This window comes from Octodon degus, unplaced genomic scaffold (assembly GCF_000260255.1).
Source record: "Octodon degus isolate 3935 unplaced genomic scaffold, OctDeg1.0 scaffold00291, whole genome shotgun sequence".
In the NCBI taxonomy this organism is placed as follows: Eukaryota; Metazoa; Chordata; class Mammalia; order Rodentia; family Octodontidae; genus Octodon; species Octodon degus.
The window spans coordinates 1,131,169-1,144,123 of record NW_004524867.1 but is presented as its reverse complement, the minus strand read 5'-3'; the positions used below and the strand labels follow the sequence as shown (position 1 = coordinate 1,144,123).

The 12,955-nt window shown below is 44.7% G+C and overlaps 1 protein-coding gene across 2 annotated transcripts in view; it reads right to left on the bottom strand.

Moving 5' to 3' along the window:
- The window catches only part of Pnpla4 (patatin like phospholipase domain containing 4), a 128,858-nt gene that overhangs the window by 101,657 nt on the left and 14,246 nt on the right, over nucleotides 1-12,955 (bottom strand). For both annotated transcript variants that reach the window (XM_023707449.1, XM_023707450.1), the window contains exon 5: nucleotides 4,624-4,689. In XM_023707449.1, the coding sequence (XP_023563217.1) occupies nucleotides 4,624-4,689 (66 nt within the window). The remainder of the gene's footprint in view (nucleotides 1-4,623; nucleotides 4,690-12,955) is intronic.

Sequence of the window (12,955 nt, the reverse complement as noted above, 5' to 3'; positions counted from 1 at the left end):
TCAGCAAAATATTCCAATATAGTCCAGTCGGCCATAATAGTAGTGGGATTTCCGTAGGACTGGCAATGTCAGAAGTTGTTGGCTTGAGCCTTTTACAGCTCAGCGTTACATTTCAATGTGGCTTGAGTCTGTGCCCTAACCCTTGGTCCCCAGTGTAGGGATAGGAGAAATCACGGCACCTAAGAAGCAACCTGGAGGGGCAGGGCACTGAGGGAGACAGGAGGCTCTCACGGGACTCAGTCAACTCCTGCCTGAGCGAGTTACAAAGAAGGGAGCCTGGGCTCTGAACTTCTCCAGCTTCTTGTCACCATGTGCCTTCCTTTCTTACACCAGCTCCCACCATGGCACCTTCGGTCACACCAGGGCATAGCCAGCGAGACCCTAACCAATGTTGGGCTTTCGCTATCCAAAACGCCATGAGGCACATAAACCTCTTTATAAACTCCACAGCCTCAGGCATTTTAGAACAGCAACAGAAGACATAAGTACACCCCTCTGCACAGTAATATCAAATCTCAGAAGATGCCTCAGGATTTTTTTTAAACCATTCTGACATTCTTGTTATGGCTGAATTATATTATAAAACAACACTGGGAAGTAAAAGTCATGTTAGATCTGTGATCATAAAATTAAAGCCCATAATACACAGTAATTTTCATAGCAACTTCAAATCTATTAAAGTTTTATACCTAAAAGTAAATGTTGACCTTCATTCACATACGAGAAAAAATGATACTTTAAAATAACCATGTAGTTGAAGTCTGACACACTGCAAATAAATTTTTTAATGGCAAAAGACATAATACTTTTCTTGGAAACAGAATGTGTATTCGTTTTGAGAGATGGAATTTCAAATAGAAATTAGAAAGAAAAAGCCCATTTAGTTTCCATGAGCTTATAATACAATTATTTACGACACTAAAATATGAATATATATGTAGTTTCTATAAGTGGCACAAAAAGGGCACATCACTACAAGTAGCATACCGGGTGCATATTAATACAGAGACTAACAGAGAGCAAGCAGCGTGCTCTGAGTCTCTTCTCTGTATTCATGTGGTCCTCGTCCACTTACTTAAATCTGCCCTCCCTAACATTCTCTCCAGGCTTTGTCCCAGAGAAAGCTGGTTTGGGCAAAGCCATCTGGGATGAGGGGAGGATTCAGAACACCAGGTAATCTCTGGGCAAGAGCACCTGGACTGCCGTGACTGGAACACAGGCACCTCCTCCCTCACGCTGACCAAGGGACTGCAAATGTCAGTGCCTGCCTTCGCTGGGAGGCCATCTGCTCCTTTTTCAGCGGTTCTCAAGGGATGGGATTGTACTCCCACTTGGAGTGAATGAGTGTATCCAAGTGACCTTTGAATGCTCTGTGTACTTGTTTATGAATCAATAAATATATACAAATAAAACAAATGGCTCTGGTTCACTTTCAAATAGAGAAGTACCTCGGACTGCAAATGGAATTCGTTTCATGATTCTGGAAAAGATGGCTGCAGACTGGGTGTGGTGGCGCGCGCCTGTAATCCCGGCGCTTGGAAGGCTGAAAACAGGAGGATCACTACGAGTCCGATCTGTGTAGTGAGACCCTGTAGATCGTGTACTAAAATAAATAATAAAAAAAAGATGGCTGTAGTCATGTTCATCACGAATGTTTGCACTAGGAACAAAATGTTGCCAAACAGAAGTATTCTTGGGGCTGGCCTCAGAAGTCTAAGCGTCTGCCCGGCAAGCACAAGGACCCAGGTGTGACCCCTGGTAATGCATGCTGTGCGGGTCCTGGAACCCCAGGTGTGCCATGCCGGCCACTGGAAACTCTGGGCATGGCGGTGCACGCCTGTAATTCCCAGTGCAAGGGGAGGCGAGACAGAAGGATCACTGTGAGACCCTGTACCAAACAAATAATGATCTTAAAATTAAAAAAAAAAAACAAAACAAAACAATTCATGAGGGCCGGGGACAATGGCTCAGTAGAATAAGTGCTTCCCTGGCAAGCACAAGGGCCTGAGTTCAATCCCCGGTTTGGCCAAAAAAAGAATAGAAAAAAAGCATTCGTGAACCCAGGTATCCATGTTCACAACTAATCTCTGGCATATGTTAAGCAGATACTGTATCTCAAGACCACACACATCTCTGGTGTATGTTGTACCGTATATTTGATTATAAAAGCCGTATCACTGGTATGTGCAAAATACTATATTTGATTATAAATGTGTGTTAAGTAGATGACACATGTGTTTATAAAATGCATATTGCTAGCATGTGCTAACTAGATATTCTAGCCGATTATAAATATATAATCAACATATATATATATGTTTCCAGTATGTTAAATATATAGTGTATTAGGTTAGAAAATGCATATCTCTGGTATGTGTTAAATGATACAGTATTTGGCTATAAATGTGTTAAATAGATGCCATATTTGGTTATAAATACACACACACACACACACACGTGTATTTATATATCTGGTTTATCTACTAAATATTTTGCCTATAAAATGCATATCTTTGGTTATAAAATCCCTAGCTCTGGTATGTGCTAGACAGACACTACACTTGATTGTAAAATGTGCATCTCTTGTTTGTGCAAAATGGACCCACATTTGACTTAAAATATGTGCTAAACAGCTATTACATCTGTTTATAAAGTGCACCGCTCTGCTATGTGCTAGGTGGATAACGCCTTTCATTGTAAGTATGTGTTAAAACATAAGTGGGACTACAAAAGGCCTACGTCTGGTATGTGCTAGATATACAATATTTGATTATAAATATGTTAACATGCTTTATTTGATAAAATACTCATTTGTATGACTCATATATGCATTAAACATATTCTGTATTTTATTGTAAATTCCTTATCTCTTCCATGCGTGAAATAGGGATGATATGTCATTCTGAAATGCGTATCTCTAGCATGTATTAAGTAAGAATGGCACTGGATTATAAAATGAGTACAAAAAGAGCCAACTAGGGTAGGCTGGGGGGAATATTTAGAAAAGCACACTTTGGAGAAGTAGCTGCTTTGTATTTTTTAAAGAGAATAAAAAATAGTAATAAAGAAACACATTAAAAATGATACAGAATTTCACTAAAGAAAAAGAGAGGAATTCAACAGTGGCTGTTATACTACATGTTGCTATATTCTAATTAGCTGCTCCGATTATCAGGCATAAGGTGAGGCAGCTGTTTAAGAGACTGCTGAGTAGCACTGAGCTTAGATTTTAGAGGGGCGCTCACGTCTGAACTTCCTGCAAAGATCTGGCACCCTGCCTTCGCTGGCAGTGCAAGTGAAGAGAGCTGCCGGGCGTCACACTTTGGGGGATGGGAATGCACATCTTTGTAAGCGGAGAGCCTTAGAGAACCATAGGGGGTTCTAGGCAGCCGAGGGACTGCAGGCACAGAAGAAAGAGGACCTGGCACCGTTGGGGAGTGGGTGGCGAGGTGTGCAAAGCCTTTGCCCACCCTGAAATTGCAATTCTGCTTCTGGCATTGATAGGAGTGGCTGTGAACATGATGCATTATGAAACACAAAAAGGTTTTACTGCCTTAAAAAATTACAGTCAGCCTGTGATACTCAACTGCTGTGACACTCCCTGGACTTGGTGTTTAGTGCCTTTTAATGCCAACATCTTGTCCTGGTCTTCTGCACGAGTTTGGGCTCGATGTGCCGCCTTGCAATCATGGTGTTGACTCTTGTGAGTTGCCATCCTGTACAACCGAGATGATCTGTCTGGGATTCCTAGCACCTGCTAGAGCCAAGTAACTGCCGGTACCGAGACAGTACCATCCGTACGTTCACTGAGAAGCTAAGTATTTGTCTTAGCTAATTTTCTCTCGCTACTGGGACCTAATACCCAACACCCCAAATTAAGGAAGGAAAGGCTTATTCGGCTCACAGTTTGTGCAGGTTTCAGTCCATACTCAGCTGGCTCCAAGGCAGAGTGGCACATGGCAGCAGCTCATGGCGGCAGAATACAGCGAGAATAAAAAGGCAGCAGCAGCAGCAGCAGCAGCAGCAGCAGCAGCAGCAGCAGCAGCAGCAACAGCAGCAGCAGCAGCAGCAGCAGCAGCAGCAGCAGAGAGCAGGCCTCGCTCCCTTCCTTACGCTGCCTTCAGGCTCTCCACCCCAGTGGTGGTGTGGCCCTCACTCTCATAATGCCAGCATTGGATGACCATGAATTAATCACAACCTCTAGCAGCCCGCCCCAGTGGCTACGTGAGGCTTTGGGGGCGGGGGGATAACTTGACACAAACCCTAACAGCGCTTGATGAAGTTAAATTTTAAATAATGATGAAGAAAAGATCAAGCTAGGGCTGGGGAGATGGCGCCTGCTTGGCAAGTATAAGGTCCTAAGTTCAACACCAGGTACCAAAACAAAACAAAACAAAACAAAAACAAAACAGCATCCCAGCCAGCCAGTCATTCTCATTGGTAAGATCTGGTGGTGAGGTATCCCAGTCCCTGTTCTTGACATTCTTTGCTCTTATCGAGACATTATTTGTACAAATAACACACAAAAAAATGGATTTGGCCAGAATGAATACAAACTCAGATCTTTCAAATGAAATGGGTCAGTGTGGGGGGTAGGGCAAACCTTAGTTAGCATCACTGTACCTGCCCTTGGTATTCCACTGGTCTCAGTCCGGCATAAATGGGTATGAAGCTGCTAGCAAGGAGGACCTGGACAGGTGAGAAAAAACAGAAGCTGCTGAGGAAAAGCACTGACATTCAGATCAGAAATCTGATACATCACTCACTATAAAGCCCTCCTGCATGGACAAGTCCCACATATCTCAAGTGCATGCCTGCACATACTTTCATCATAAAAGATAATGTATTTTTAGCCAGTGTATCACATGCCTGTGACCCCAGCTCTCGGGAGGCTGAGGCAGGAGGATCACTGTGAGTTCAAGGCCAGCCTGAACAGCACAGTGAGACCCTGTCTCAAAGAGACGACAGTAATAATAACAATAATAATGATAAAGATAACAATAACATCGAAGAAGAACCTAGAGTCACAGGTTCACACCCTCTGGATCAATCGCCTTCACCTAATATGAAATGATACATCATTATCATAAAAATGATAAAAATCAGCATTCTGATTATAGACAAACAAGTCTATAGGAAGCTAAATTTAAGTCTACAGGAAGTTAAATTTAGCTCTACAGGAAGTTAAATTTAGGTCTATAGGAAGTTAAGTCTACAGGAAGTTAAATTTAGCTCTACAGGAAGTTAAATTTAAGTCTACAGGAAGTTAAATTTAAGTCTGTATGAAGTAAATTTCAAGTAAGTCTAAATTCCTCAGTATGTGCAGGTTGCAGTTGCAGATAAATTATTTATATCATTCTATTACTAGCGTATTATAAAAAAATGCCCTAAAGTTGCATTTTTATTTCCCAGGAATAAACCCCTCTGATCTTTGCAGGAGAGATCAGCCCCATATCTCAGGGAAGTCTTCCTGTATGTTGCTCACTGCAAGGGGAAAAGCACATTTTATGTCCCGGCGTCGTGGTTAGGATCCATAATGTGACCCGTGACAAGCAGGGCCACCAATCACACTTTACCTTCCATTTAAAAAGTCAAAATGATTGTCATTTAGGCCATTACTGTTCCTTCCAACAGACCAAGCTGACTTCCGCTAGCTTTTCTGAAATGCAAATGTTGTATTTTGCAATGCAGTTTCCAAATCACTAGTGAGTGTTCTATTTGAAAACATACAGCGTAAGACACTGAATATTTAAGTCATAATCTTTCAAGTGCTAAGTGAAAGATTCTATGACTGTTTATTGTCAAAGATTTTATGAAGTCTTTTTTTAAACCACCATATATTATTCAGAAGTGGATTATGGCCCAAGTGCAGATTTATAAATAAGCTATTTAGAATTATTTAGACCTCGGAAGATATTCGCCCCAGAGGATATTGTGGGCATGGTTTTTAGGTCAGCTTGCAAAAGCCTACTGATTCTGAACTGTCACTAAATTCCAGACACAGCAATATAATACAATTTCTATAGGAAACCCTGAGTGGCTCTTTGAAGCGGGAAGCCCGCTGCTGGTACAGCTATTTTTCCACTCCTGCCGTGGTTATTCCTATACCGTGTCCTTAGCACTAGGCATGAGCTTTCTGACAAAGTGGTTCTCTCTTAAATATATCTCCTATCTTCTCTGGACCAAAAGAAATACATGAACAGGTGGTGTGCTTTTCTGATGGAGAACTGGACCGTTTAAGAGGGTTGATAATCAGCATATGCCTATTAGCATGTCTCCCTTCTCTTTGGTGGAAAGAGGTCTCCCAACCTGTCCCTTCACTCTCATTAACAGGACACATATACTGCCCAGGGTCCTGGCCCAAGACAGTCCAAAAGGAGTTTAAACTCCCAAGTGTTGCACTTGGCCCAGATCTATCTTAATTTTCACACAAAATACGTGTTCACATTTGTTTTAAATGTATTTGGTACAGGGTCTCACTACACAGCTTGGACTCATAGTGATCCTCCTGCCTCCCCAGCGCTGGGATTACAGGTGTGTGCCACCAAGCCCAGACTCTTGTTTTGGCTCAGTGCGCCTGGGGGTGGGGCCGGTGCAGCAAACTCCAGTCCCTGCGCTTGCCTAAGCAGGCGCTCAGTCTGCTGAGCTCTCTCGCTGGCCCTTGTTCATATTTAACCAGTACTATGGTTTCTATCTAAGATGTTCCTGCAAAGCCTCATGGGCCCATTGGTGGGGGCTTTCAGAGGTGGCTACATCTAGGGTACGTGACAGTAGGATTAAGTTAATTCTGGGTATGGCTGGATGGGTTACCGAAGGCAGAAGACCCACACTGGGTGTAAGTGGAACATCTAAGAGGCTTGTAGCCTGAGCGGAATAGAGGGAGAGAGGGGCTCTCTGTTGCCACTTCCCGCCTGACATACCAGGGACTGTTTGTGTTCTGCTGTGCCCCTTTGTCTTAGAGCCAGTTAACTGTGCTGTGCAACTTCTAAAAACTGTGAGCTAAAATACACCTTTCTTGCTTTCATTTAAGGGTGTTGGATTATCTAACCATGGAAAAGTAACCAAGACAATCAGGATCAACAAACACAAATCAGACAACGTTGGTCTTGTTTTTCTTTTTTTCTCTTTTCAATAATTTTTCCCATGTCTGTCTCATCTATCTATCTTACAGAAACACAAAAGGCATGCTAATTTGCACTGCTGATTCCCAGAGTAAAGCGTCTCTTTCACCCAAGATTCATCACCCTTCTTCCATGCGTCAACTCCAATATTCCTCTGATCCCAACCCTGTTGGCCCAGGAGCAGCAATGATAAGATCTGTAGTTGGCATTATCCAGAGGAAGGGTTTTGCCACTCATTGAATTCTGCCTTATCATCAAATGGCTACTCCATTAAAAAAAAAAAAAAAAAAGTAACCCCAGGCTCTAGATAGGTTTTTACAAGCATTATGAAGCTGTTTAATGAAGTTACCTTGCAAAGGCAAGATCGTCCTTTGGCGACAGGGAGAACAATTTGTGGATGGTATGCATGTAGTGAGGGTACAGCCTCATGAAATTATTACAGTGCTTTGAAGGCCTGCAAGGTCTGTAAAGGATCAGACATTTATTTCATTATGCGGCAGAGATGTATGTGCCCTACAAAATAATCACTACCTTTGGAGCCAGAATTATGACCCCTTTTTACCATCAAAGTATAATATGAAGTTCCTAATTTACTACTTGGAACTCTTTTGTGGTGTTTGGATTAAGAGAAAGCCATCCAATTACTTTGCTGTAGATACTAACAGTAAGAATCCTCCTGAATGATATGAAAAGTACAGCAGGCTGGAGAATGCCTGCCTCTCCTCCCAACGGAAGTACTTCTTCTCGTCGTAGGTTACTGTTCCCTTATAGGGACTGATTACTTGGACATCAAACTAGGTCCTGTGGGAAAATTAGCTTTAGCTAGTTAGAGAATAAGCAGCTTTTCTTACTCATAGTTTACAGCTGTCTGTTTGTAGGGTAATGGGAATTTGTAAAGAAGGAGGTAGAGATTGACAGGATAAGTCCACGTATAAAATATTATGCCCAAACATGGGCTTTCAGCGTGGGATATCACACACCTACACTGCAGGTGCCCTCACTAACAAACCTCCACACAGCTACAGAATGCCTGTCACCCAGGAGCTAGCAGTGTAACTGCCCGTGCTTCTGGGAGGAGGGGCTATGTGTCATTGGCATCTACTTGGTAGAAGCAGGGAGGAGGCTAGACAAAGCCCAGACCACAAAGAATCAAGTTGACACCACAGGAAGGCTGGGACAAACTCTCCAGCTTCACTCGTGTTCAGTTACTCGTTCTTACTGCCAACCTTAGAAGTCCCCTCACGGAGCAGTATGTTCAAATTGGCTTCAGGGTAGATAACACCGACATACAGGACGTGTGCTGACAGGTGCCTGAAGGGCTTTTCAGGAGCACAGAGGCTGCCTTTCATTTACAGTTGGTCTGCGGGTGACACACGCATTGGCGATACCTCACCCACAAAAGGCTCTGCTGGGTGCTCCCACACTGGGCGGCTGAGAAGCCCACGCCTCGAGCAAGCTCACACCAAGCCACCATTTTCGGAGCCCACATGTCCCAAAAATGAAGTACATCCCCAGAACGTGAGTGACTTCACCCTCCCAACATCTTCACTAAAGCCTGAAGTCACTACTTACCAATCTCACAAATATCCCACAGCCTGACCTTGAGGAGGCAGATTTGAGACTTGGGCCTCTACCTCCTCACTGTTCGGCTAGCCTTAGAGCAAAGCTAATTTTATCAATGTGGGGTTTTAGGAACTGGCACATCACGCAGGAGGCAAAAGAGGCCTAGTCAGTGACAAGGTCCTGAATGTCACTACTGCAAGTGGCTCATGCTGAGCGCGCAAGGGAGGAAAACAAGGACCTACCTGTCTTAGCTCATCACTAGGGGTAACCCTTTAAACATAATATGCATGTGAAGCCACTGGTTTCATTCTTTTGTTTATTCTCTCTAAATATACAGCAATAAAAATCAAAGTTAGCGACTCCCCGCAGCAGCAGCATAAAGCATCACCAAGCGCATATTCAATACACGTTCTGACTGGCTCCTTTCATTTTGCGTTTTATAGAAAAGGGGTGTTTAGAAAATTATGTGGCCCAGCTTCCGTAGAGAATAAATTCTCAACAAGGTTCATTTATTCCTCAAGTTTACTGTGGAGTGTAATGAGAATCCGGCTGTTTATACAGAACCTGCTGGTATCGTTGAAATTCAAAGACAGATTCAAATTTATCTTCCTCTGGTCTGGCCAAGATAATGGCCAATCTTAAATTCAGTTCGTATTGCAACTTCACAAAGTTAATGTGAGAGCATCTCACTGGAAAAGTATCCTCATTCTGTGAGGCCTTTGCACCCCTGGAGAAAGGGTGGTCCATCCTTGACGCGCCGGGACACTACCACAATTGGAAATCTCGGGTGGGGCAGCAGCTCGGTGGTCTAAGTGCCTGCCTGGCAAGGGCAAGGACCGAGTTCGATTCCCGGTACTGCATGCCATGCCGGCCCCGCCCATGGTTGTACCATGCTATCCCTGAAACCGGGCTTGGTAGCCTGTAATCCCAGCACGGGGGAGGCTGAGACAGGAGGATCACTACGACTCCAAACAGCACAGCCAGACCCTGTGTCAAAAAGAATTAAAAGAAAGAAAGAAAAAGAAAACTGCATGTATATATGAAGGAGCACACACGCATATCCAGGGACCCCTTCAGAACACAGATCCACATCAGCCTGAAATGTGGAGAAATCCTTCATTTGTACCAGCTCAGGGGAGCAGTCAAGTGCCTGCCAGGTCTCTATGAGTATAATTCATTTCTACTTGGTGGCTGGGTTGGCGGATGCCTCTCTGCTAAACCAAGAATTTGGCAAATGCTGTTTTGCTGAAGGCTAATATAAAATGTGCTTGACCAAGAGATGGAGGGAGGAAGCGACGAGGAGAAAGGACCCGGACATAAAAAGAATTAAGATGTATTATGCCTACGTACCAACTCCCGGTGGGCACATGCCTGAAATGTAATGTTACCATAACAAACTACAAATGTACAAATGGAAATTTTTCAAAATGCATTAGAATTTCCTAGTTGTATTCTGGCTGCAGAGGGGGGAAAAGCCCAGAATTACAATCTAGAATGCAAAAGGAATGAGCTGATCCACACAACGGACAGTCAGGACTCATCCGGGGGTCAACGTGCAGAAGGAAGGGCAGAAAGAGACGGCAGTGAGAAGAGCAGGGGTGACCTTGAAGGTCACCGTGCTTACGTGGAAGGACTGGAGAGCCAAGGAAGCCCTTGAGCACATTTCTTTTGGTGCTTCTAATAAGGTGTGAGGTAGGCGGGTCAGGCTGGAGCCCACCTCACAGATGAGGAAACTGAGGCACCAGGAGGCTGGGAGTTCTCGTGGTCCCCGTGTCTACCGTAAAAGTCACGTAAATGTGGCCTGCATCTTACATCATTCTTCTCCATCCCCAAATAAACACATGCATTTCTAGAAAGTCATCTCAACTCGGGGTGAATCTGTGGATGACAAATGACCTACCAACATAAAGGGTTAGTGGGGGCTGGGGAGATAGCTCAGCTGTTTAAGTGCCAACACAAGGACCCAGGTTCCATTCCCAGTACCACATGCTATGCCGGCCCCAGTATGCAGTGCAAGCCACTGAAACTGGGCATGGTGGTGCATGCCTGTAATCCCAGTGCTGGGGAGGCTGAGATAGGAGGATCACTATGAGTCCGAGCTATGCAGTGAGACCCTGTACCAAGCAAATAAATAAAAGATTAAAAAGGTCAGGGAATGTGAGCCCCTAAGAGAACAGTTTTTGTTTTGTTTTTGTTCTGAGGTTGTCATGGTAGAGTTGAAACGTCCTTTTAAAAACTTCTATGCTAAAAGCCTGGTGGCCAGCTGATGGGATTTTGGTTTGTTTTCTAAGACAGGATCTCACTATGTTGCTCAGGCTGGCCTTGAATTCACAATGTAGCCCAGGCTGGCCTTCAGTTTGTGATCCCCAGCCTCTTCCCAGTGCTGGGGTTATAGGTGGGCACCACCAGCACTACCACTACCATGCCTGGGGAGCCCGTGGGGCTCGGGAAGCTGGCAGATCAACAAGGCGCTCAATTCACTCAGCTGGTTCATTCACTGGGTTATGGATTAGATCTCCTATGTCTCCCAAAGTCTCCCGCGTTCAGAAGCAAGGCTTTTTGAAAGGTGACGGGACAATGGGGTGCTTGCTATACACATATGTGAATTAATTCCCTAATATTCACAGTTGGTCGCTGTTAGGTGGGGCGCAGGAGGAGAAGGTGCGTCACCAGCAGTGTGACTCACAGGGCATACCTCTCACCCTGGCTTCCCCAACTCAACTCTCTGCCTCTGGCTACTGTGACAGGAACGGCTTGCTTTCTTCTGCACTGTGCATGCATAGGCTGCGCTCTTTCTACCTTGGGGCCAGGCGAACATCAAGACAAACCTCTGAATGGATGAGCCAAAAGCAACCTTTGCCCCTTTCATTTGTGGGTGTTACCTATTTTGTTCCCAGTGACAAAAGCTGGATACACACTCATCCTAATTTGACGTCTGTATTTATTTATGGAGTTAGTTTTGGTGACCAGCATGGTGCGCCCGGAATTCCAGGGCCAGCATGTCATGTGGTCCTGGGGATCAAACCCGGTCTTTGGTCCTAGCACTTGCCAGGCAGGCACTTAAACCGCTGAGATGGCTCCGCAGCTCAAAGACATTATTAAGAGGTGATGGAACTCAGGGGGCGGGAGGCCCGAGGAAGGAGGATGATCATGGGGGCCTGACCTCTGCACTGTCTGCATCCTGGCCCTTTCCTCTCTAGCTCTACCTCGCTCTTGGCCTCCTAGCCGTCATGGGGTGAGCCCTGACTCAGGATGAGCTCCCTACTAGTAATGTTCTGTCTCACCACATGCCCAGAAGCAGCAAAGCTGGGACCAGCACCACCCGAGACCTCTGAAACACTTAGCCTATTGAACTTTTCCTCCTTTACGTTCATTTTATTGCCTACTTTATTACAGTGGCAGAAAATTAACACAGGTGTAGCATACAAAGTATATGCTGCAGATCAAGGGAAACAAAGGGGAAGTATGTGCACGCGAGTCAGCGCGGGCCTGTGGGGCCCTGGTCGAGCCACGTAGCAGGGCCTCTTCTATAAGCTACGTCCAGGTAGTGCGGCAGGAGATTGCCGTGAGGCAATCTTGACTTAATCACCATGAAGGAGGAAGGAACTGTTTTGCTCAAATAAACTAGAGACCAAAGAACACTGGCGACCATGTGTGGTTCGTGTAAGGCAGGAAAAGGCGATTGAGATCACCATAGATCTAAGATTGGAGATCATCACAGATCTAAGATTAAGGGCACTTTGGAAACATCAAATATAAAAGGAAACTGCACGCCTTCACTTGCAGTTCTCAGAAAACGATCCCTGATACTGCAGTCATTGAAGGAGAAATAATTGTTCACGACTTTACCTGCAAACTTAATAGAATTTGACTATGAGTCACCACACAAAACCAAACTAAAAATACATGCAACCAGTAGTGAAAAGTTGTAAAATCAAAGGTCACAAAAGCTCCATAGTAATTCCCTAGCTTAAAATGTTATAGATCAGTACCTGGATTATAAAAAATGAAGATAAAGGATTAAAGAAAAACTGGAAGAGAGGGCCGGCCAAATAGCTCAGCAGATTAAAGCGCCTGCTTAGGCAGATGCAGTGGCCAGGGTTCAACCCCCGGGGTGCTGTGCTGGCCCTGCCCCCGTGGTGCGCTGAGATGGTGATTGAGACTGGGCGTGGTGGCGCGTACCTGTAATCCCAGCGCTTGGGAGGCTGAACACAGGTGGATCACTATGAGTCCAATCTATGTAGTGAGACCCTGTACTAAATATCAAAAAA